Source organism: Sphaeramia orbicularis, chromosome 17 (genome assembly GCF_902148855.1).
Source record: "Sphaeramia orbicularis chromosome 17, fSphaOr1.1, whole genome shotgun sequence".
Lineage (NCBI taxonomy): Eukaryota > Metazoa > Chordata > Actinopteri > Kurtiformes > Apogonidae > Sphaeramia > Sphaeramia orbicularis.
Window position 1 is genome coordinate 22,461,175 of NC_043973.1, and position 22,866 is coordinate 22,484,040.

Below are 22,866 nucleotides of genomic sequence, written 5' to 3' on the forward strand. Positions count from 1 at the left end.
TGAAACAGTGAAAGTGCTCTTTCTGTACAAGTTCTTAAATCTGTAAGACTAGATCTAGTCCTGAGTGCTGAATGTAAAGTATTCTTGGTTCTTATCTACAATTTGCAAAGTGCAGTTCCCTCTTACGGCCATAAGGTGCCATCTTTAATGCACATTTGTATGTTTGATGTTTACATGTTAATACTTTAATGTTTCTGCCAACAGAAAGTACATTGTGCGTGTTATTCTATTTGTTTGGGTTTTTTTTTTTCAAAATAAAACTTGATTAAACTATTTCAATGTGTGTACAAGTACTTTTTGAATATTTGAAGCACATTTCAATGATAATCGTGATAGTTTTGGTCACAATAACTGATAGGAAATTTTTGCATCGTTGCATCCCTAATAATAATAATAAAATGTAGCATGGAATTTTTATTTTAACACAACTTTTAATGTGAATGAATGAAATTAAACAAAAGCTCCATGCCTTATATTGTTTGTGATATACAAACTCACAATATATCAATAGTGTGTTTTGATTTCCTTATTCTCAGGATTTTGTTTCCTGAAAAGTGTGTACTCTTTCTCTAGAGACAAAAATCAAACCTGCGACTAGTGTTTCTCCAGTCAGATATAAAATATCTGAGCAAAGGCGGGATACACCCTGGACGTGTCACAAGTTCATCACAGGCCATGTATACACCGGGTATTTATAGAAACAGATATTTCCCCACCTCAGTTTTCAATAATAATATCTTACACCACATCATTTTGGTGAAGTTTTCATCTACATAAAGCCACATAAAAACACCGTAGAGCACTATCATGTGGTTAGGGTTAGAATAAACAACATTTTTTGTCCCTTACTGTGACATTCAGGACCCTAAAACTCCATTTCACCCTCTACACACACAAGCACGAACGCAGAGTTTTCCAAAATCTCTATTTTGGCTGGAGTTTTCAGTGACTTAAACCAGAGTTTTCCATGAGTATTACATGAGAAAATATCAGTTTTTCTAGTTTTATGTATACATAACAGCAGGCATATGCAGATAAACAACCATTCACTCTCATATTCACACCCATGGGTGATTTAGATTGATCAATTAACCTATATGCAGACACAGGGAGAACAAACTCAGAAACACAGATAGACCTTCACTGACTGGTGAAGTAATCAAACTAAGGACCTCTGTGCTGTTTTGTGATAATGCCAAACACTGCATTATCACATGTTCAGTTAATATAGACAGAAATGCATTGATTAAAAGCATAATTCATCCACCATAGTGACCAAGTTCAGAAGGAGGTTATTGAAAAAATACCATACTACTATAGCATAAAAACTATCATTCATACAGATATATACATGCAACACAGTCAAGGTAGGCTGTTAATAAATAATTTTATGTTTTACAATGCCTGCAGTCGAGTTCCAAGGCTATGCTGTGAATGCATTTAGCAAGAATTATGATGAAAATGGAAAGCATTAGGTAGTATGTTAATAATCTGGCATCACTTAAATATCAAGGATGTGCCTTTTGATATGAAAGGGATTTCCTCTAAACCGATGTGATACAGTTGTAAAACACAGGCAGGAAAACGGCTGTACAATTACATTCAGCCCGGCTTTGTGGGAGCGTTTGTCATTTTGACATATCATCAGCTGAGAACAGCACAGCTATGGTGGAAAAACGGTGCATCTGAACAAGCACATCTGTTCATTCACATCCACATTCCACTTTACTTTATTTAAAAGCACCTGACTGTATTCCATATGTGTGTACAGTATATTTCAACAGTTCATTTCCCCCCCCCCCTTGCTCTCAGGAATGGGAAGACTCCGCCCAGGCATCAGTGTCAATCTGATGAGTGGGTATCTAACAGTGTGTGAAGCTCACATCAAAGACACGCCGCTTTAAATGCCCAGCCATGGGAGAAGCAGGGAGGGCAACGACTTCATAGGAATAAGCGATGAGGAGGGAGGGAACAATCAGAGAGGGGCATGGATTTGATAGTGTTCAGCGCACCTCTTTACAGAATAAGTTTGTGATGGGAGTGTATGTTCCAGACTGTTTTGCTAATGCCTGGCACACAGTGGAAGATCAGCAAATCAACTATTTTTTTTTTTTTTTAAATGAGAGACTACATAATGACTGATGAGGTTGATCGATAGAGAATTTATAGAAGTTGACATAATAATGATAGTTTGGAGCAGGAAAAAAAAGCTGATTATTCCACTCCACTGCTGTCAGAAATGAGCAATCTCTGCATACATCGCAGTCAAAGTAATATACATCTACATAAATACTTAAATCTGGATAAATGAACATCAAACAAACAAACAAAAAAAAAACATTGAGGCGATAATGACTTTATAAAACATCCAGTTGGCAACAATTTATCAGCTAAACCGATTAGTCTATTCTTAATAACAGACTCATACCAGTTTTAATGTTTTAATAATTAAAATACACACACTAGGTGACCTGTTTTTACCCATAAAGACCAAATGTTACTCTTGTGTCAGTTCCCAAATGAATTTTCCTCTAGATTTAACCTATTTTAAATGATTTGTCACCATTTATTGTAATATTGTCCTTTGTATTTGGCATTTTTTCAGTGAAAATCGTGTATTTTCCTGTAATAAATTTGTTGATCATACAGTTCATGGAAGGTCAGATTAAAATTGAGGGTTATTATGTAAAAAAAAAAAACAAAGAACATAACATGCTCGCACTTGAAAACTCTTGGCCTTCAGTCCATGTCAAATTTTTGCATATACGGACGAACAGACAGATGAAGAACTGATGACAATAGCCTGTGGCGAGGGCTGAGGGTAAAAACTGGAAATAAAGTGACTTTTTAGGTAACGATTTCAATAACTGAACACAAAAATAAGCATCTGCGACCAATGTCACTGATCAAACTCCATGGGTTTTAACTGGCAAATCAATGCTGTAGAAGATAACAGTGTTTCCACCAAGGTTACTATTGTTAACGAAAACTAACGAAATGACCAAAACTAGAATTGAAAAAACATTTTTGTTAACTGAAATAAATAAAAACGCAAATTACAAGAAAAAAACGATAACAAACTGAAACTCTATTGTGTGCTTACAAAACTAACTAAAATGTATAAAAATTATGTAAAAAATTCCCTTACTTTTCATCTTTGTCAATGTTCATATAGGATAGAACATGTGAAAATTTCGTCTAAGATCAGCGGTATAAGAGAGGTATAGAAGTCGGGGGAGGCGAACGGTGAAAGAATGGAAAGTTTCAGTTTCATATAAGTGACGTTGTGTATGGATCGCACCCCCACCTACATTACCCTGCTACAGGGAATTTATACATCGTCCTGTACATATGTTTGTGTCTCTGCTCAGTCAATGAGCCACCCTAACCTGACCCCCAAATAAAGTGTCCAGGGTAACCCGCTGATCCGCGCCTCACTAATTTCTTTGAATAGGATGGCGAGGAAGATAAAATGAAAAAACTGAAACTAATACTAAAATTAAACTAAACTAAAACTAAGCATTCAGGAAAAAAAAACTACAGCTAATAAAAACTAGCAAACCTGCTCTAAAAACTAATTAAAACTAACTGAATTAGAGAAAAAAAAAAGTCAAAACTAAATAAAACTAAACTATAATGAAAAATCCAAAACTATTATAACCTTGGTTTCCACGTTCACTATGGAGCCTCTGAGCATCCAAATGGGTCATATCTGATGACCATAAAAAGACGACAAACTGTATTTTACATCAATTATTGACATGTTTTGATAGGATTAATGGATTAAGAGTTATTAAACATTTTAGATCAGTGGATGATTTTGGTTGCCAGTTGCTGTTTGGGTCTTTATGGGTTAATAACACTGGTCAACTACAAATTTATTGTTTAAGTTTTTTGAGCTGATTTAGGATAATTTTGGTGTGCTGAATCCAAAAATCACATTAATTTTGCTCAATCAGGTCAACTTTCTGAACTATGCTATATATTGGCTTTTTAACATTTTTGCTTACATTTATGGACATTTTCACATCATATGATACAAAATTCTTTCGTATTTCTTGTAATAAACGAGTTCTGAAGATTTTACTTTTGCCAATTTATGATTAATGTTTTTTTTTATATTTTAATATTACAGGTGAATGAAATGGCGTCGACTAGAAGATCTTGCAAAAATAAGCCCGACGTGTTCTGCTACATCAAACAAAAAAGATGTGAATAACCTGAAAAAACTAAAATTTCTGAAGAAAAATAAGTGCTATTTTAACAATATTATACCTCAACTTATCATTTCTACATGTGCATTATGGATCACATCTACAAAGACACTAAACACTGAGTAACAGGCAGAAAATTGTTAAAATTATGCTTAATTTTCTTTAGACATTTCAGGTTGTTCATATTTGTTCAGGTGATTGACATTTTATTGTTACAGGATAGTTTGTAAATGTAAATTTTTTCATAATTTAATGTTATTTTTTGCACTAAAACAAAGACAAAAATTAGAAGTTGTCATTATTTATAGGCATAGTGTCATTTTTTATTTTTTTTTTCCACATCAAACCAAGAAGAAAATATGGAGTCATTACACTGGTCAACTACAAATTTATTGTTTAAGTTTTTTGAGCTGATTTAGCATAATTTTGGTGTGCTGAATCCAAAAATCACATTAATTTTGCTCAATCAGGTCAACTTTCTGAACTATGCTACATATTGGTTTTTTAACATTTTTGCTTACATTTATGGGCATTTTCACATCATATGATACAAAATTCTTTTGTATTTCTGGCAATAAACGAGTTCTGAAGATTTTACTTTTGCTAATTTATGATTAATGTTTTTTTTAATATTACAGGTGAATGAAATGGCTTCAACTAGAAGATCTTGCAAAAATAAGCCTGACGTATTCTGCTACATCTGTGGTGAATACACCATTGTACCTAACAGGAATCAAGTCACAAGTTTCATAAAGTGTGCTTACCAATCTTATTTTGGTATTAATTATTATATTTTGTGAGAAGATCAAATTTTTCAAAATCAAATTAGCAAAAAAACCTGACCTGATTGAGAAAAACAGATGTCATTTTTGGATTTAGCAGTGCAAAATGGTCCTAATTCAGTTGAAAAAACCTAGACAACTTGCAAAAACCATTTTTTTGTAACCCAGTGTAATAAATGATTTCCGAGTTGTGATTACTACAAGCTGTGATATCTCAGACTTAAGGAGGAAAAACAATCTTGGAAGTAAACCTTATAATTACGGAGAAAAAAAACTATAAATGAAGTTAAGGCTGTGAAAACAGACACAGCGTGGCTTCTAAATGTTCAGAGGTGAGTTAGAAATGTTACAAAATCACACTGTTACTGTCAGATGGGCTGATGCAACCTACTATGTTTCTCAAAATGCTCAGTATTCTCCAACAATTTCAATAACTGAACACAAAATAAGCATCTGCAACTAATGTCACTGATCTAACTCCATGGGTTTTACTGGTAAATCAATGTCGTAGAAGATGACAGTGTTTCCACGTTCACTATGGAGCCTCTGAACATCCAAATGGGTCAAATCTTATGACCATAAAAAGACAACAAACTGCATTTTACATCAATTATTGACATGTTTTGATAGGATTAATGAATTAACAGTTATTAAACATTTTAGATCAGTGGGTGATTTTGGTTGCCAGTTGCTGTTTGGGTCTTTATGGGTTAATAATAAATGATTTTAGAGTTGTGATTACTAGAAGCTGTGATATCTGAGACTTAAGGAAGAAAAACACATAATTATGGAGAAAAAACTGTAAATGAAGTTAAGCCTGTGAAAACAGACACAGCATGGCTTTTAAATGTTCAGAGGTGAGTTAGAAATGTTACAAAGTCACACTGTTAGTGTCAGATGGGGCTGATGCAACCTGCTGTTTCTCTAAATCAGGGGTCTCAAACATGCGGCCCGGGGGCCAAATGCGGCCCGCCAAAGGTTCCAATGCGGCCCGTGGAATGAATGTGCAAAGTGCAAAAATTCCACAGTCAAGGCCATTGAACTCATTTTAGTTCAGGTTCCACATACAGACCAATATGATCTAGAGTAAAATAATAGCATAATAACCTACAAAAAATAACACTGGGTTACAAAAATTTTTTTTTTGCAAGTTGTCTAGGTTTTTTCAACTGAATTAGGACCATTTTGCAAATCCAAAAATGACATCTGTTTTTCTCAATCAGGTCAGGTTTTTTTGCTAATTTGAGTTTGAAAAATTTGATCTTCTCACAAAATATAAGAATTGATACCAAAATAAGATTGGTAAGCACACTTTACGAAACTTGTGACTTGATTCCTGTTAGGTACAATGGTGTATTCACCGCAGATGTAGCAGAATACGTCAGGCTTATTTTTGCAAGATCTTCTAGTCAAAGCCATTTCACTCACCTGTAACATTAAAATAACCATTAATCATAAATTGGCAAAAGTAAAATCTTCAGAACTCGTTTATTGCCAGAAATACAAAAGAATTTTGTATCATATGATGTGAAAATGCCCATAAATGTAAGCAAAAACTTTAAAAAGCCAATATGTAGCATAGTTCAGAAAGTTGACCTGACTGAGCAAAATTAATGTGATTTTTGGATTCAGCACACCAAAATTATGCTAAATCAGCTCAAAAAACTTAAACAATAAATTTGTAGTTGACCAGTGTAATGACTCCATATTTTCTTTATGGTTTGATGTGGAAAAAAAAAAAATAAAAAATGACACTATGCCTATAAATAACGCCAACTTCTAATTTTTGTCTTTGTTTTAGTGCAAAAAATAACATTAAATTATGAAAAAAATTTACATTTACAAACTATCCTGTAACAATAAAATGTGAATCACCTGAACAAATATGAACAACCTGAAATGTCTAAAGAAAATTAAGCACAATTTTAACAATTTTCTGGCTATTACTCAGTGTTTAGTGTATTTGTAGATGTGATCCATAATGCACATGTAGAAATGATAAGTTGAGGTATAATATTGTTACAATAGCACTTATTTTTCTTCAGAAATTTTAGTTTTTTCAGGTTATTCACATCTTTTTTGTTTGGATAGTTTATAAAAGTAAGAATTTTCATAATTTAATGGGGGGTTTTTGCACTAAAACATAGACAAAAATTTGGAGTTGTCATTATTTATAGGTTATTTTGTTATTATTTTACTGGTCCGGCCCACTGGAGATCAAATCAGGTAGAATGTGGCCCCTGAAAGAAAATAAGTTTGAGACCCCTGCTCTCAATGCTCACTATTCTCCAGTTTATATAAAACCATCTGATTCAGCCACTAACAGTTAAATTCTTTGTGTTCACACCTCACATTTTTAAATAATTCAGGCAAATCCATTTGTTGTGATCGTGGGAAAATTGGACCTAAAGATGGACAATTATCCCGTGGAGTGAAGGGCGGGAAAACCAGCGGGACATCTTTACTACATTTAACAGTAAGTGTCCCTAAAAATTCCTACATAAACCTCCGTAATAAATGTTCACAACAACAGCGAATACAGACTGTCCTCGCTCACAGCAGCAAACAATATTCCCCGCGTAATTCATTAGAGAATAGATTTTTATAAAAAGGCAAATCCCACTTCCCACAGATAACCATGATGTACTTTCACACACTGGCATACACACACTGAAGGGCTGGATGTGCTTAAGGGTTAGCAGCCAGAACCACCAGCCTCCTCATTAGCACAAATAAGATCATAGGCAGATACAGGCCGATCCTCCTCTCCCCCTCTGTCTCTTTGTCCCTTTTCGCCTCTGTTCTCTTGCACAAATGAGTCCTAATCCTTGTCCTCTAGCTCGCCTCGAACAAAAACAATAGTATGTTCAGCTGCAGAAGGAGGATCCAGGAAAGAATACCACATCTTTAAAGTAGGAACCATATTGGGATTATTTTTTTTCCTTCTGAACTTTTCGGGGCAATAACCACCCGGTGTTAAAATCGAGCCTGAGGATGTGACCTTGAGATGCATCTTATTAAAGTGAATCGCCTTCGCCTATGCTGTGATAACTATTCATGAAGGGGCGGAGAGGTGAACAGGTCAGCAAAGACCGGGATCGGTTTGTCAAATCTGTCATCAAACATGTCAAAGATGTGAAGAAAAACATGCAAATAAGGCAGAATCTATTAAAGGTATTGAATATTTGGTATCGGAATATGAAGTGTTGACCTGGCAACACATATAGAGTACACAGTCTTCAGCTGCAGGTTCAGTTAGGGCTGTGCAATTAATCGAAATTCAATTACGATTTCGATTATTACACGCAACGATTACAAAAATTATGTCATCGAGAAAAAACGATTTTTAATTTTGAGTTGTTTTAATTCACACGCACGCAAGCTACCATGAGCTGCTCTGCCCCGCCCCCCTCTAAGCTACAGCTGTCAGCTAGCCGGCAGGTCCACCCCAAGAGGACAGTTGTACCTAGCGGTCTGGAAAAATGGCAGGAGAATCACAGCAGAAGTGCTTGGTAAACAAAAAAGGCAAGTCAGATTCAACTGTATGGAATCACTTTGGGTTTGATGAAGAAGACGAAGAGCAAAAACACATCACGTGCAAAAAGTGTTTCGTAGTTGTGTCTGCACCGACCGCTAACACAACAAACCTTTTTAACCATCTAAAGTTTAACCACCACCACCTTTATCATAATCTTACAAAAAACTAAAACGCATAAAAACAACTTCGTCCGCAATGCAATCTTCAGTCTCCGAATCTCTTTATGCTGCAACTCCCGTATTAACCTAACCCTAACCCGTATAACCCTAACGTGCGTATTCTAGATGGCTGATGTATGCAGAACGCCTTAACTGAAACCTCATGGCACGCCACCGAATTTACTGTTTCATACTACATTGAACATATTTGAATTTATAATTTGCACTTTACGTGAGTTTTTTTTTTATTGCTCCAGTTCTATGGCAAGTCTATAGCAGTTTAATTCCAGTGCATTATTTATTTACAAAAGGAAACATACTTGAATTTACAGTACACTTATTTGCATTCAAAGATTTTTTTGTTTCATACAAAAGTGAACATACTTTGTTTTAGTGTTTAAAAGCTTTATGTTTAAAGAGTATATTTTACATTGCTTTGCAAGAAAAAAATAAACAACTTTAAGGTTAAAAAATAATCGTTTTTAATAATCGTGATTTCAATTATTGCTAAAATAATCGTGATTTTTTTTTTCTTTCCTATAATCGAGCAGCCCTAGGTTCAGTGTTGATTTGGTCTTTCTTAAGGTTGTAACGTGTACTTCATTTGAAATGAAACGTTTCAGTTCCTTCGATACAATACGGAGGTGTACCGAACAAATACATGTAGTTTATGTGAAGAATGCAAACACTCAAGAAGCAGGGTAGACGCAAGTAGAACCCATGTGCAGGGTTTCTTCTATGCAAAAAACTCCATAACATGACAACAGAGCGTATAACAGAGGCACAGAAGCAGGGTCGGATGTTCAAAACACATTAAGTTTCACTTTCGGATTTCGGTATGTTGCAGTTTTGTGGCACTTTATAGAAAAAAAAGGTTAATTTTTTAACTCAAGTTGGCAAAATCAAGTAAACCTGCTCCTCTTATCCTTCACCGTGCCTCTGCTGTGGTGTTTAGGGGTGTAAGAAAATATCGGTTTTGCAATATATCGCAATATTTCATTTCACAAAACTGTATCGATATTAAAAAGTACTGTATCTATATTTTTAGGTGTTTATTCAAATGCAGATATTGTGGAGGTTCATTTTAGTTTTTTGTTTTTCTTTTTTGTTTATATTTTATTTATTATTATTTAACACTCTTTTATTAAATAATGTTAGTTTCTTTGTTGGGATTGCACAAAAATAATGTTGTGATGTTAGATATGAACTAATAGAATATGAACATTTGAACAGGATCTTAAACTGTAATGTCTGTAAAAGATGATTTAAGTTTGAACACAGGAAAATGTTGTGTTATAGCATCAAATCCTGTTCGGATCAAATAAAAATGTGTTTAGTATTTGTGCATATTTCTGGTGTAATTCAATTCTTCAAGGAAATAATCATTTAAAAAAAAAAAAAAAAAAAATTCTGTTTTAACAGTATCATGATATATCGTATCGTGATTCTAGTATCGTGATTTGTATCGTATCACCACATTTTTGCTAATACACACTCCTAGTGGTGTTACTGTGTGGTCACATTCACAGCACCTCATGGCATACTGTGAGGCGTTCAAAAACACTTAGTAAATTACAGTGTTTGCCATAAACAAACATACAACATTCAAAAATTTAAAAAAAAAACAAAACATAATGTTAATGGAAAAATGACTAAATAATATTTTATAGAAATGTCCTGTGTCCCACAAGTAGTTATGGAGTGCACCCCCTCATACCCCCCCCCCCCCCTCACTGTACGAAAAACGTATCAAAAGTAGGGGTGTAATAAAATATCGGTTCTGCAATATATCACGATATTTCATTTCACAATACTATATTGATATTAAAAAGTACTGTATCGATATTTTTTGGTATTTATTCAAATGCAGATATGGCAGAGATTCATTTTGTTTTTTTGGGTTTCTTTATTGTTTATATCTTATTTATTATTATTTAACACTATTTTAGTAAATAATGGTTATTTGAAGCATCCTAAAAGCACTTTTTACTGTCTGAGAGGCAGATGGTAGTTCCTTTGCTGGGATTGCACAAAAATACTGTTCTGATGTTAGTTATGAACAAATAGAAAATGAACATTTGAACAGGATCTTAAACTGTAATGTCTGTAAAACAGAATTAAAGTTTGAACACAGGAACATTTTGTGATGTAGCATTAGATCCTGTTGGGATCAAATAAAAATGTGTTTAGTATTTGTGCATATTTCTGGTGTAATTCAATTCTTCCAGGAAATAATCTTTTAAAAAGGAAACAAAACCAACAAAAAATTGTGTTTTTAACAGTACCATGATACATTGTGATATATCGTATCATGATCCTAGTATTGTGACTTGTATCATATCACCAGATTCTTGCCAATACACAGCCCTAATCAAAAGTGTATCGAATCAAAGACCCATGTACCGAAAACATACCGAACAGAAATTTTTCTGTAGCATTACACCCCTAGTCTTTCTTGATAAATTAGTTTGACTAAATACAGAGAACAGAACTTGAAACCGAAAAAAAAAAAAAAAAAAAAAAAAAAAAAACATTACATTGACCGTTACTCTCAAGGAAATAGCCTGTACTTCCCGTCAGTTTTCTAGTTGTACTCTGAGACAGCCAGGCCACTTCTTGTAGATCACAATGGTGTCCACTCATTTCTCATTACCCTCTGTACTTCAAATCAATAGTTAATTACCTCCAAAAATGCTCTCTTCTTATCCAGCTAGAGAAGTGGACAGCATAGGGCAGGCGGAAATTTGCCTGGCAGAAGGAGTCAGTGTTATACAGGGTGAAAACTGTCCTCCCACCACTGCTACTTATTGGCCCATCAGTGTCCCTATCAGAAGCTGCCATTCCATTTTGCACCGTGCAGGAACTTCATTTCTCTCCGCCGCGCAATTTTCATTTCTCATGCTAATGCAGAAACACACACGCAGACACAATATTCATGCACGATTTCTCTCTATCTGCCCCTCTCTTGCCAAGAACCCAATGTTTAATAAGAGATTACATTTATGGTGAGGAGAAGGGCAGGCAAATGGTGAAATATGTCCACATGTCCTGAACCTGGAAGACGCACTGGCACTTACTCATTAATAATGGGACAGGCCCCAGGCTCCGGCCCTTAGCTCTACGTCTCTACTCATTTCCGTTCCACACATCAAAGCCTGGTGCGTGTCTATGTATGTACGTACGAGTGCGTTGAGGCTTTTGCGCATAAATATAAGTGCTTGTGTGTGCATGTGTGTGTGTGTGTGTGGTTGTCAGTCCCTATGAGAAACAGCCTGTGGAGGAGGCGGCTTTTATTTAATCAAGAGCGGAGCAGTTTCCACCACCGTCCGTAATTTCAGCCCTATTAACGTTCTGCCTTTAATTCCTCTGAGCGCGAAAGACGCAGCATCCTCTGGGCTGCTGATTCATTTAAAATGCAAAAGTACACAAAGTTTTTCTGTTTTTTTTTTCGTTCCTGTGTGGTGGCAACTTCCTATATTGTACATTTAGACTTAAGCGGCAAGGGATTTGTTAAATAAACACAGTGAAACGCCGAGTTTGTAGTTTGCACAGGGAGATAAACTGATATGCTTATCACTGTGATTGTAGACTTTTAAAACTTTCCCACACACTTAAAGTCACGATCATAAAAGCACTGCACCACTATATCTCCTTCCTCCCACTCCTAACTTGGCCTTTGCCCCCTCAGCCTTAAGCCTTAGCCTTTGGGCTTAAAAGTTCAATTAAATCATTCTGGGTCTGACTCAAAAACAGATCTCATTATAACAATCATAAATGAGGCTCTTTGTTCCTATAAACCGACAACTCCAACAGTCTCTCTCCCCTCTTCCTTTTCCTGCCAATGCTGTGTTCATTATGTCTTCAGAGGGACAAGCTCATATTTCATGTTTTCTCTCTGGTAAACCCTATAATGCTTCATAAATGCATCTGTTTTTAACTAAAAAAAAAAAAAAAAAGTGTGGGCAAAGGGGCAGGTAAGAGGGGAACAAAGGAGAGAAAGGCTGTGAGAGTGAGTTATTCTCAGGCAGGATAAGATAGGGACAGGAAGTCTGCGAAGTTGTAGCTACTCACAGATTTAATTAGAATTTAGTGAAAAAAAGAGCAACAAAACAGGCAAAGATGCAACAGTCAGGAAGTCAAGTCAACAACAGGCCTTTGTGAATTTGGACTGGCCGGAGCTGGTGTAGGGAGGGTTGTGGTGACCAGGGACAGGGGGGAACGGCACATAAGGGGCTGTAAACATAGAGGCCCCATGAGCAAGGCTCCGAGAACAGTGAGAAATAAGACTCGATAATCAATGCTTTCGCTTCTCGCCTCTCAACTCAACAAATATCAAAGAGGCTCCCCTTTCCTGCTGACTGAACAACTGTCACCCAATCTCTAGGACAGGTGATAATGGAGGAAAGAAGCCAAAGAGACCGAAAAAAGAATGAGAAAAAGCACATTTTTCACACCACCATCCTTGAGTGGTGGGGAAGTCGGGTCACTGCGCCCAATCAATTACTAACATTGCCATTTTCCACTAGGTGTAGTTTGAAGGGTTATCCCTGAAGTTCTTGCTCTTGTAGATGTGAAGTTTTGGTGAAGTCTGTCTGCAGGTGTGTGTGTGTGTCTATGTCACAGGTGTCAAACATGCGGCCCGGGGGCCAAAACCGACCCACCAAAGGGTCCAATGCGGCCCGTGGGATGAATTTGTGAAATGCAAAATTTACACTGAAGTTATTAACGATCAGTGATGTTAACCCTTTCATGCATAGTGGTCACTACAGTGGACAGTTCTTCTCCAGCTCTTCTCTTTTATATTCATGGGTTTTGTTGTTTTAGTTCCATATCAACAAACACAGTGGACGCTTATGCATCATCTCATAAACTGCAATTCATACCATTACTGTAACTTTGCTGTTCTTGATTGGTTCTTGAGTGGAAATCAATTGTTAATATTTATTTTTTGCGTATTATCTCCATGAAGTGAGTAATAACTAGTATTAGAATATGTTAAAATGTGAGAAAACATCAGATTAGCTGCATTAAACATGGTTTCATTTCACTGTTTTCATATCACTTTATGATATCGGGTTTTAAATACATGTTTCTGTGCTTCAAGAATAAAATTAATGGTGTAGCTGAGTGGACATTTTTGTAACTCCATGAAAAACAGGTTGATTAAAAAAAAAAAAAATCAATCACATTGGTTTTTTTTCATGCCTAAAGAGGAATAAAAACACTCAGGAAAAAAAAAATCTCGATTAAGGTTCTCATAATTCATGCATGAAAGGGTTAAAATCATGTTAGGTCAATTCAATCTAAAGTGGGTCAGACCAGTAAAATACTATCATAATAACCTATAAAGAAAGAAAAACACAAATTTCTCTCTTTGTTTTAGTGTAAAGAAGGTAAAATTACACAAATATTTACATTTACAGACTAGCCTTTTACAAAAAAAATGTGAACAACCTGAAATTTCTTGAGAGAAGTATGTGAAATTTTACCAACATTCTGCCTTTTACTACATGTTTTGTGTATTTGTAGATCCACTGTGATCTATAAGCTGTGATCGACATGTGTAAATGATAAACTACTAGGGCTGAATGATATGGACAAAATTTCATATCTCGATATTCATGCCAGATATCTCGATATCGATATGATACGATATGACTACGGGTTCAGTGAAAACCAAGCATTTTTCAGAAAAATACAAACATCATAATACAAAAGAATGTGGAAAGTGCAGTTTTATTTATAAGAACTCACTGCCAGTCATCAACATTAACATAAAGTACGAATAAATGAAATTTGTTGTGACTTCCAGAGCTGTACATGTAGGGCGAGCGCAGGGGAAATCTATATCGTTTATATCATTGCTTTTTCGATATTAATATCGTGAATGTTCATATCTAAGTATCGATACGATAACAATATACAGGAGGTCCTCAGGTTATGAACGAGTTCCGTTCCTACGCTGGCGACGTAACCCGAATTTCCGCGTAAGTCGGAATTAACCCTTTAATACCCCCTGTCCTTAATAATGGTCGCCACGGTCGACCGACTAAAGCCTAAGGCTTTACCGATGTTCGTCGGCATCTCGCCTTTCTCCGACCTTTTGATGATATCCAGCTTCGTTTCCATCGCAATGGCTTTCCTCTTGGCTGGACCAGCATCGCTAGAAGATCCTGCTTTCTTTTTTGGGGCCATGATGTGAAAAAGGAGGGTGAAAAAGGTGAGGATACCGAGAAAATTACGGCGCACAAACACAGACACTCTACACTATGGGGCTGGAGACAAAACGGCAAACGAGACTCAGGCGTCGTAAAGTCGAAACAGCGTAGGTCGAGTACCGCGTAACCCGACGACCTCCTGTATCTTTCAGCCCTAGTGGAAAGTGCAGTGGCTTCAGCTGTTGATCCATAGCAAGCATGAAATAAGGTTTGTGGTTGGCTGGCCTTAGCAGTGCATTCAAGGGCAATCGTAAAAATGAAATTTGTTGTGACTTCCAGAGCTGTACATGCAGGGTAAGTGCGGGGGAAATCTGTATCGTTGCTTTTTCGATATCAATATCTTGAATGTTCATATCTAGATATAGATACGATAACGATATATCTTTCAGACCTATAAACTACGGCGTAATATTCTTAAAATTGCACTTATTTTTCTTAAGAATTTTCAGGTTGTTCATTTTTGTTCGTGTTATGTTCGAGTACAGTTCGTAGATGTAAGCATTTTCATTACGGAATTTGACTTTTTTCACTCAAAAATATAAGAAAAAACTTTGAAGCTGATATTATTTATAAGTTCTTATCCTATTATTTATATTATTTTACTGATCTGGCCCACTTTAGATCATATTAGTCTGTATGTGGCCCCTGAACTAAAATGAGTTTGACACCCCTGGTCTATGTCCATGTACCGTGTTTCCCATTTTTAGAGAACAGGCTTTACCAGGAAACAGATGACTCACACAGTTTGAGGTTGAACTGTGTCACGAGCGTCACCGCTTTCACTCCTGCGCTTTAATGTGTTGCGTATGTTGCTGATGCAGTGGGCCTGCTTATCCCTGAGATTTGGACTGATAAGGCCTTAGCCCTCGTCCCACAGTCAGCCACCTGCTCCGATAAGGGCCGAGTACCAAGCAAGACGGGTGGAACCTAACACTACTGATAGCATCTCCTCGGCAAATCTCTGTACACAGGAAGGTGTGGAAGACATACAAAGAAAACATGGTAAAGAAAAGGAAGTATCAGCTCGCCGTGGCAAATAAAACAAGTGTGGGATAAATCAGACTAACACATCAACACCCGAAAAAAAACAGATATATAGAATTGTGCGACTGCTCTCATTCTCCCTTGGTATTTTCTCTTGAAATTGCTCATTCTCACACAGAGACGTAGACAAAAATGCGCACATGCATACCAGCCCCCAACCTGCATCCACCATCTGGCCTTCCCGAGGCTCAGATGTCTCTGGGGTAAGGTGAGCTGGAAGGGGGGGGACTCTGTGTGTGAGTGTTTGAGAGAAAGGTAGAGAGTGAGGAGTCAGCGATCATATAATCCGAGAAAAAATACACACTGGTCACTTTTCCATTGGACATTTGCGCAAAACTTTACTGATATTTACTAAATGTCATAAAAACAGGTCGGTGTTTCCATTAAATCACAAATGCAATGATTTGTTTTTTTTAGTATCGCGAGATGACACGAGAAGTCATTCCATAAACATGGCAACAAATGTAAATATGGTGTTGATTTACAGATATATTCATTAGTATTATTATATATTACCCCTCTGTCTCGTACTAAATTAAAAAAATGATTGAGTTTCCTGGTGTGTCCACACATACTGCGACATGTTTCTTCTTCTTCTTCGCTTGTTGTAACTAAGGTTATCGTTAACGAAAACTAACAAAATGACGAAAACTAGAATTGAAAAAACATTTTCGTTAACTGAAATGAATAAAAACTATAATTAAAACAAAAAAATGATAACCAACTGTAACTGTATTGTGTGTTTACAAAACTAACTAAAACGGATAAAAATTATGGATAAAATTCCCTTCGTTTTCGTCTTTGTTATTGTCGGATTGATAGAAATCAATTTATTTCCCTCAAGCAATTTTAGCTAGCTGCACCAAATGATATTTAACTGTCCGTCACTTCTCATCACTTGTCGTTTAGGCGTCTTCTGGTCCCCACTCTACCTGGAAACATGGAGACTAAAGTTGGAAGAAAGCAGCAGAGTCCTGTTTAGGATTTATTTGAATTCAATGGTGAAGAAGATAAAAGATATAAAGAAACTAAAACTAAGCATTTAGAAAATATCGAAAACCAATAAAAACTAGCAAACCTGCTCTAAAAACTAATTAAAACTAACTGAATTAGAGAAAAAAAGTCAAAACTAAATAAAACTAAACCATAATGAAATATCCAAAACTATTTTAACCTTGGTTGTAACATCCGTCAACATCCATTTTTTTAATTCACCTGACTCTAGTTGCGAAATTAGGTCTTTCCATTGCGGTTTTGCATGATATACCATTTGCGTTACGCCCGAAAAACCACCTCTTGCCACTGCAAAAACTTTTAATCGAAAAATGAGACTTTTGGCGAAATTGTCGTTTTTCCGTTAGGTACATTTTTAATGCGCAAGTTATATTTGCTCAATTTGAGGGTCAATGGAAAAGCGACTAGTGTATAGTACACTGCAATATGTGAAGAAAAAAAGCTCCACTGCCTGCATGCAAGCACACTTAGAAAAAAAAGCAAAAAACTGTTGAACACTTTTATAGTACTGCAGGTTCACGAGGGGTTTCACTAGAGGTCGTCATCGCCGACTAGGCCACATAATCTCACCTTAACACCAAGTAGTCTTCTCTCTCTGGGCAAAATAAAGCCTCCATTATGGGATGAGGCCATGTCTGCTGCCCCTGCCAGCTATAATAGCTCTAACACTTTACTGACGACACAGGCACCCAAATGTACAATATAGTTCCCAGTATAAAACAAGTGGAAAATTGAATTCTACTTCAGGTGGTCCCAGGTCAGCAGTAGTGCCCATGGCCAAAATACACTTGCACACTCATGTGAGCACACACACCCAACACACACACACACAGGCTTTCTTCTTTATGCGTTTTCCGTCCCACTGCTTGAACTCCAGGGACTATAGGCTGCGCTTGTATTTTCATTCTTTACTTTTTTTTTTTTTTTTTTTTTTTTTTACCATTTGAAATGAGAGAGGAGAGGAAAGGGCCAATCTTGTGTTCACATCCATTAGAGACTCAACAGGACTCTTTTTTTGCAGGCTGTTTCCACCACACAGCTGGCAAACGCACACAAATATCTCACACAACTGGTGGTAGTGAAATCTTATGTCAATATTATACCAGTCTAAAACATCACACACTGACTTTTTATGACCAGAATCATGACTTCGGTGGAGTTTAAAGTTAACATTTTAACACTCGTCAGGTTTTTAGTAGTCCATACATGCATGGAAATAACCACTAATAGCTCAGTAATCATTTTGTCCGAATCTGAAGTTCGTGAAAACTGTCAATCACACTCAAACAGACATATACCGTACAGCAGATCCTTACTGAGCCTAGCCAAACCACAATAAATGCAGCTAAACTGTTGTCTAGAAACCTTGTATTTAGCTTTGCACAGCGATTATTATTTCACACCCCTCTGACAGTTTCAATGCTGCAGTTTTTCATTAGAAAAGCAACTCTCCATGAAGACAGTAGCAATGTGAGATCTGAATCCAAGAGGCAGATTCTCACTTATTTCAGCGGTGAATTCAGAGCACTGGGTCGACTACAAGACAAAGCTTCTGGAGTGTAGCAAGTCTGTGTTTTTGCTCAAGGACACTTCAGAAAGGCAGCTACTTTCTGAAAAATACCCCTATCATCTGTTGTCAATAATGACCCCGATTCAGGTATGTCAGCAATGGATTTCTGACCTCTACAACTACTATCTGTTAAGGTCACAGTGTAATTTGCTCATACAGAACTATACAATATTCTACCTGCAACCACTCTGCCTCTGATGGTGGATTACTACAATACAGTACCGGTACTTAACTTGGAATCTTTACAGCACATTACTAATGTTCTCTCGTGATATTTCTTCTGAATGCTGCTGTTTTAGCATGGCTGAGGCATCTATGTCAGATAACTGAAACAGCTCAGTGTTCCTTCATTTCCCACAACCTTGTTCAATTACAGGCTACTCATTTGTAAAACATGCATACTGTATCTTCTCTGAAACTCACTGACCTCCCTCCTTCTGTCTCTCTCATCTTTTCATCTCCCTCGGTCCCACTCTATCTTTCAACCGCTGTTTCATCCCGTTCCCTCCGTTTCTCCTCCACCACCCAGTTTCAGGCCGTTAAATGAGCTGGCTTATCTAAGCCTAATTGGTTTAAGGGCAAACAGAAATAAGCAATGGCTCTGTAAGTAGGGGAGAATTACTGCTGCTGTTGGCAAGAACCATACCACAGAGAGAGCGAGCGGGGAAAGAGGAGGAAGACAAGAGGGGAATGAGGAGATTAGTGAGGAGAATTATGAAAGACAGAGCGAGATCAAGAATTGCGCAAAAGAGGTGTGGAGGAAAGAAGGAAGAGAGAAGGTAAAGACGATATGGAGGAATGGGAAAAGACAAATGAGGGTGAAACAGAGCGTTGCACATGCTTCTTTTTCTAATGGCATGCAAATCTCCATTTTTACTTTCCTTTCTCTTAACCCTTTACTATAAGTTTGGCTGCTCATGATTTTTAATACCACGTCTTCATGTGTGGCGTTGTGTGTATGTGCCGTGTAGATCCACCTGCACTTAACTATAACAGAGCTCTGTAATAACTGCCTCTTCAGTTTAACACACACACACAGACATAGACACATTTACACTTTACTACACTCCATCTCTTTGTTGTATTTTGTTCAGTGTTTTCCCATCTATCCATCCTTTACTCCCTTTATGACATTCATCCTACACTTCATCAGCTCATCAATGGTGTGTGAGGTGTTTACTGGGAGTGTATGCATGTGTAGGGAGGTCAAATAAATCATACACTTCATCCTTAGCATCTGTCCATATGGTCAGGGTTGGTCCTTTCTCCAAAAGTAACAAACGCACACACCCAGACAGGCGTACACACAGATGTCTGACACTTTGTGATTATCGGCTGATTTGGCCTAATCAGATTAAGGGTGACAGGAGAGGCAAGGATAATGTGATCAATGGCTTTGTTCTTTTCACACACACACATACACACATAAAAAAAACAAAAAAAGAAATGAAAACGCAACAGATTGAAGTTAAGATCAGTGAAGATTTTAACCTGCCCATGGGACATCCTCCTTTCAATTTCAGACCCAAACAAGGAAATAGCTTTCATCCCTGTTACTGGGGTAACCCAGGGGCCAACTTCTGTCCATCTGTTTCTCTCTCAACCAAATCTTATAAATGAGAAATCCCACACTCTTCTAATGCAGGGACAGATCGCAAGTCCCTCCAATCCGGCGAGCATCTCTCTAGAATTGACATTTCACACTGAACAAACATGTGAACCTCAAAATATCCATCTTCACAAAGTAGCAATTTGGGCCTGGGTTTGGTATCCAAAGCTGTGTTGAAATCTGATGAGCACAAACAAGAAAGCCAACCACCGAATTACAGAGCACAGCCGGAGATGGGAACGGTCCAGAGGCAGAGTCGTAAATGATTAAAGAGAAAAAAAAAAAAACAGCTCTATATGAAAAAAACTCATTATTTGTGCTTCTAATTTACTTATTTATGCTTTAGAAAGTGGACACAGACAGCCATCGGTTGGCTGGTGTGTGTGTTGGTGTTCCCTGGAACACTTTTATTGGAAAGGAAGAACCACAACACAATAAAATGAGGAAATACACTATATATACCCATGATGCTACAGGGATATCCACTCAGCAGCCAATGTCTGGGGCTACTACCCAGTATTCAGTCCCTATGGTCCCACAGCGGAAATGAAAAACATGTTTAACTGAGAAGATATTAGCTACTAGTGGCAACACAGCTTTTCCATGGGAGTGAATGTGAGAAAGAAAAGGTATATAGGTGGAGATGCAGTGGGACAAAGAGAAAAAAAAAAAAAAAGACATTGAGATGGAGATGAATGAGAGAAAAAGAAAGAATGGAGACTGGAAATCAGAGAGAGAGAGGCAGTAACACAAGAGAAAAATGTATCTCCAAGAAATAATAAATCTGGTTACTAGACACTTCCTTTCTGTGGAATTTAATGTAATCTATTTTTTTTTTTCCTTATCAATTGAAAATGCCAAACATATGCTCAAGGGCTTGTGGTAATTGAGATTTGTACTTTTTTTTTTTTTTTTTAATAATCTAATGAAAAACCGTGGTCCTCAGGGTTTGGCAGACGCTTAAAATGTAGCTGAGAAAAACTAATTGCTCATGGGATAATGAGAACCAAAAATAAGGCAGTTTACAGTGGAGTGGAAGAGGAAAAAAAAACGCATAAAGGTGCAAATGATCTACTCTATACCAGAGAAAACCTTGAAACCAAAAGTTGCTCTTCACATGAAACCGAGTAACATCAGTGACAACCAGAGAAGCCAGAGAACTGAAAAAAGAGGCAAAAAAAAAAAAAAAAAGAAAAGAAAACACGGCAAGCTGCTCCGATCCACGTGTGACATCCCTGTATCCCCTATCGCCAGGAGCGCAGCGCTGCCCAGGATAAAACATCCCCAAAGGAAAAAGAGCGCATCTCGGTGAAGCGGGAGCGTCCCCCTGATATCTACCACAAGTATAATCCCAGGTTGTTATTTACCTTCCATTGCAGAAGATGTGATGACCAGCACGCATAAAAGCGCAAACAATTCCGCCGTCATGGCAGAAAAAGGGTAGTGTCCACAGCCGGTCCCCAAATAACCAAACACGCAAGGTGCGCGTCAAAAGAATCCCTCAGTTGTCAGAGTGGTACTCCAGCAGATAGCCTGTGTTGTGAGTCACATTTCAAGCCGTAGTAAACAATGTGTGACAATCAGCGCAGGGGAAGAGCGGAGTGTAGGGGCTGAGGGGTGCAAAGGAGCAGGAGCAGGGAGGAGGAGGAGGAGGTGATGGTGGTGGTGGTGGTGATGGAGGGGGGGTGGGGACCCGACATTGCACGCTCACAGCCCCATTAGAACACCGGGTCCAATCACAAACCAAGAGCAGAAACTCACTAACCAATCACCGACCCGCAGCTCCGCCCACCTCGCATTGTCAAAACACAAAACTTTTCCTTGACCTATTTGAAACAGCATCCGCTTCAGGGAAGAGAAATAGCACCACCAGTCGGGTTATTACCGCAACTGCAGCTTAGAGTAAACACTAAGCCACTGGTTCTCAATTTTTTTTTCTCTTGGGCCCCCCCTTTGGAGGATGAAAAAGATCTCCAGGCCCCCCCTCAACATCTATAACATTGTAAAAGTGGTGCATTTGTAATTCATTCATTTATTCATTCATTCATTGTTACTTTTTTTGAAAGAAACATCAATGAATGAATGAATGTTTTTTATTATTGTGTCTTGCATAAAAAACTAGAAGCACTCGGAGAGCGCAGACCTCCGCCAAGGCTGATCAGTGGCCCCCCCTGTGGGCCCCCCCCACACCAAGGAGGTTATGTTTTTGCCAGGGTTTGTTTGTTTGTTTGTTTGTCTGTCTGTTTGTCTGTCCGTTAGTGTGCAACATAACTCAAAAAGTTATGGACAGATTTTGATGAAATTTTCAGGGTTTGTTGGAAATGGGCCCCCCCGTGGGCCCCCCCACCCCCGATCACCACCAAAATTTAATCATTTCTTCCTTATCCCATTTCCAACAAACCCTGAAAATTTCATCAAAATCTGTCCATAACTTTTTGAGTTATGTTGCACACTAACGGACAAACAAACAAACAAACAAACAAACCCTGGCAAAAACATAACCTCCTTGGTGGAGGTAAACATGCCCAGCCCTTACATCAGGGGTGTCAAACTCATTCTAGTTCAGGGGCTACATTCAGCAAAATTTGATCTGAAGTCAGTAAAATAATATAACATACAGGGGTTGGACAAAATAATGGAAACACCTTAAAAAATCAACAAAATATAATTTAATATGGTGTAGGTCCGCCTTTTGCGGCAATTACAGCCTCAATTCTCC

At 37.5% G+C, this 22,866-nt stretch overlaps 1 protein-coding gene and 1 long non-coding RNA gene across 3 annotated transcripts in view; both read right to left on the reverse strand.

Moving 5' to 3' along the window:
- LOC115437929 (uncharacterized) overlaps positions 1-7,165 on the reverse strand; it is a 21,685-nt gene extending 14,520 nt beyond the window's left edge. The window contains exons 1-2 of the long non-coding RNA XR_003937997.1: positions 7,146-7,165; positions 1,587-1,588 (exon numbers count right to left, since the gene is read on the reverse strand). This is a non-coding gene — a long non-coding RNA (uncharacterized LOC115437929). The remainder of the gene's footprint in view (positions 1-1,586; positions 1,589-7,145) is intronic.
- ephb1 (EPH receptor B1) overlaps positions 1-21,785 on the reverse strand; it is a 288,997-nt gene extending 267,212 nt beyond the window's left edge. For both annotated transcript variants that reach the window (XM_030161328.1, XM_030161327.1), the window contains exon 1: positions 21,515-21,785. In XM_030161328.1, the coding sequence (XP_030017188.1) occupies positions 21,515-21,575 (61 nt within the window). In that variant the 5' untranslated portion in view covers positions 21,576-21,785. The remainder of the gene's footprint in view (positions 1-21,514) is intronic.
- Positions 21,786-22,866: the final 1,081 nt, after the last annotated feature.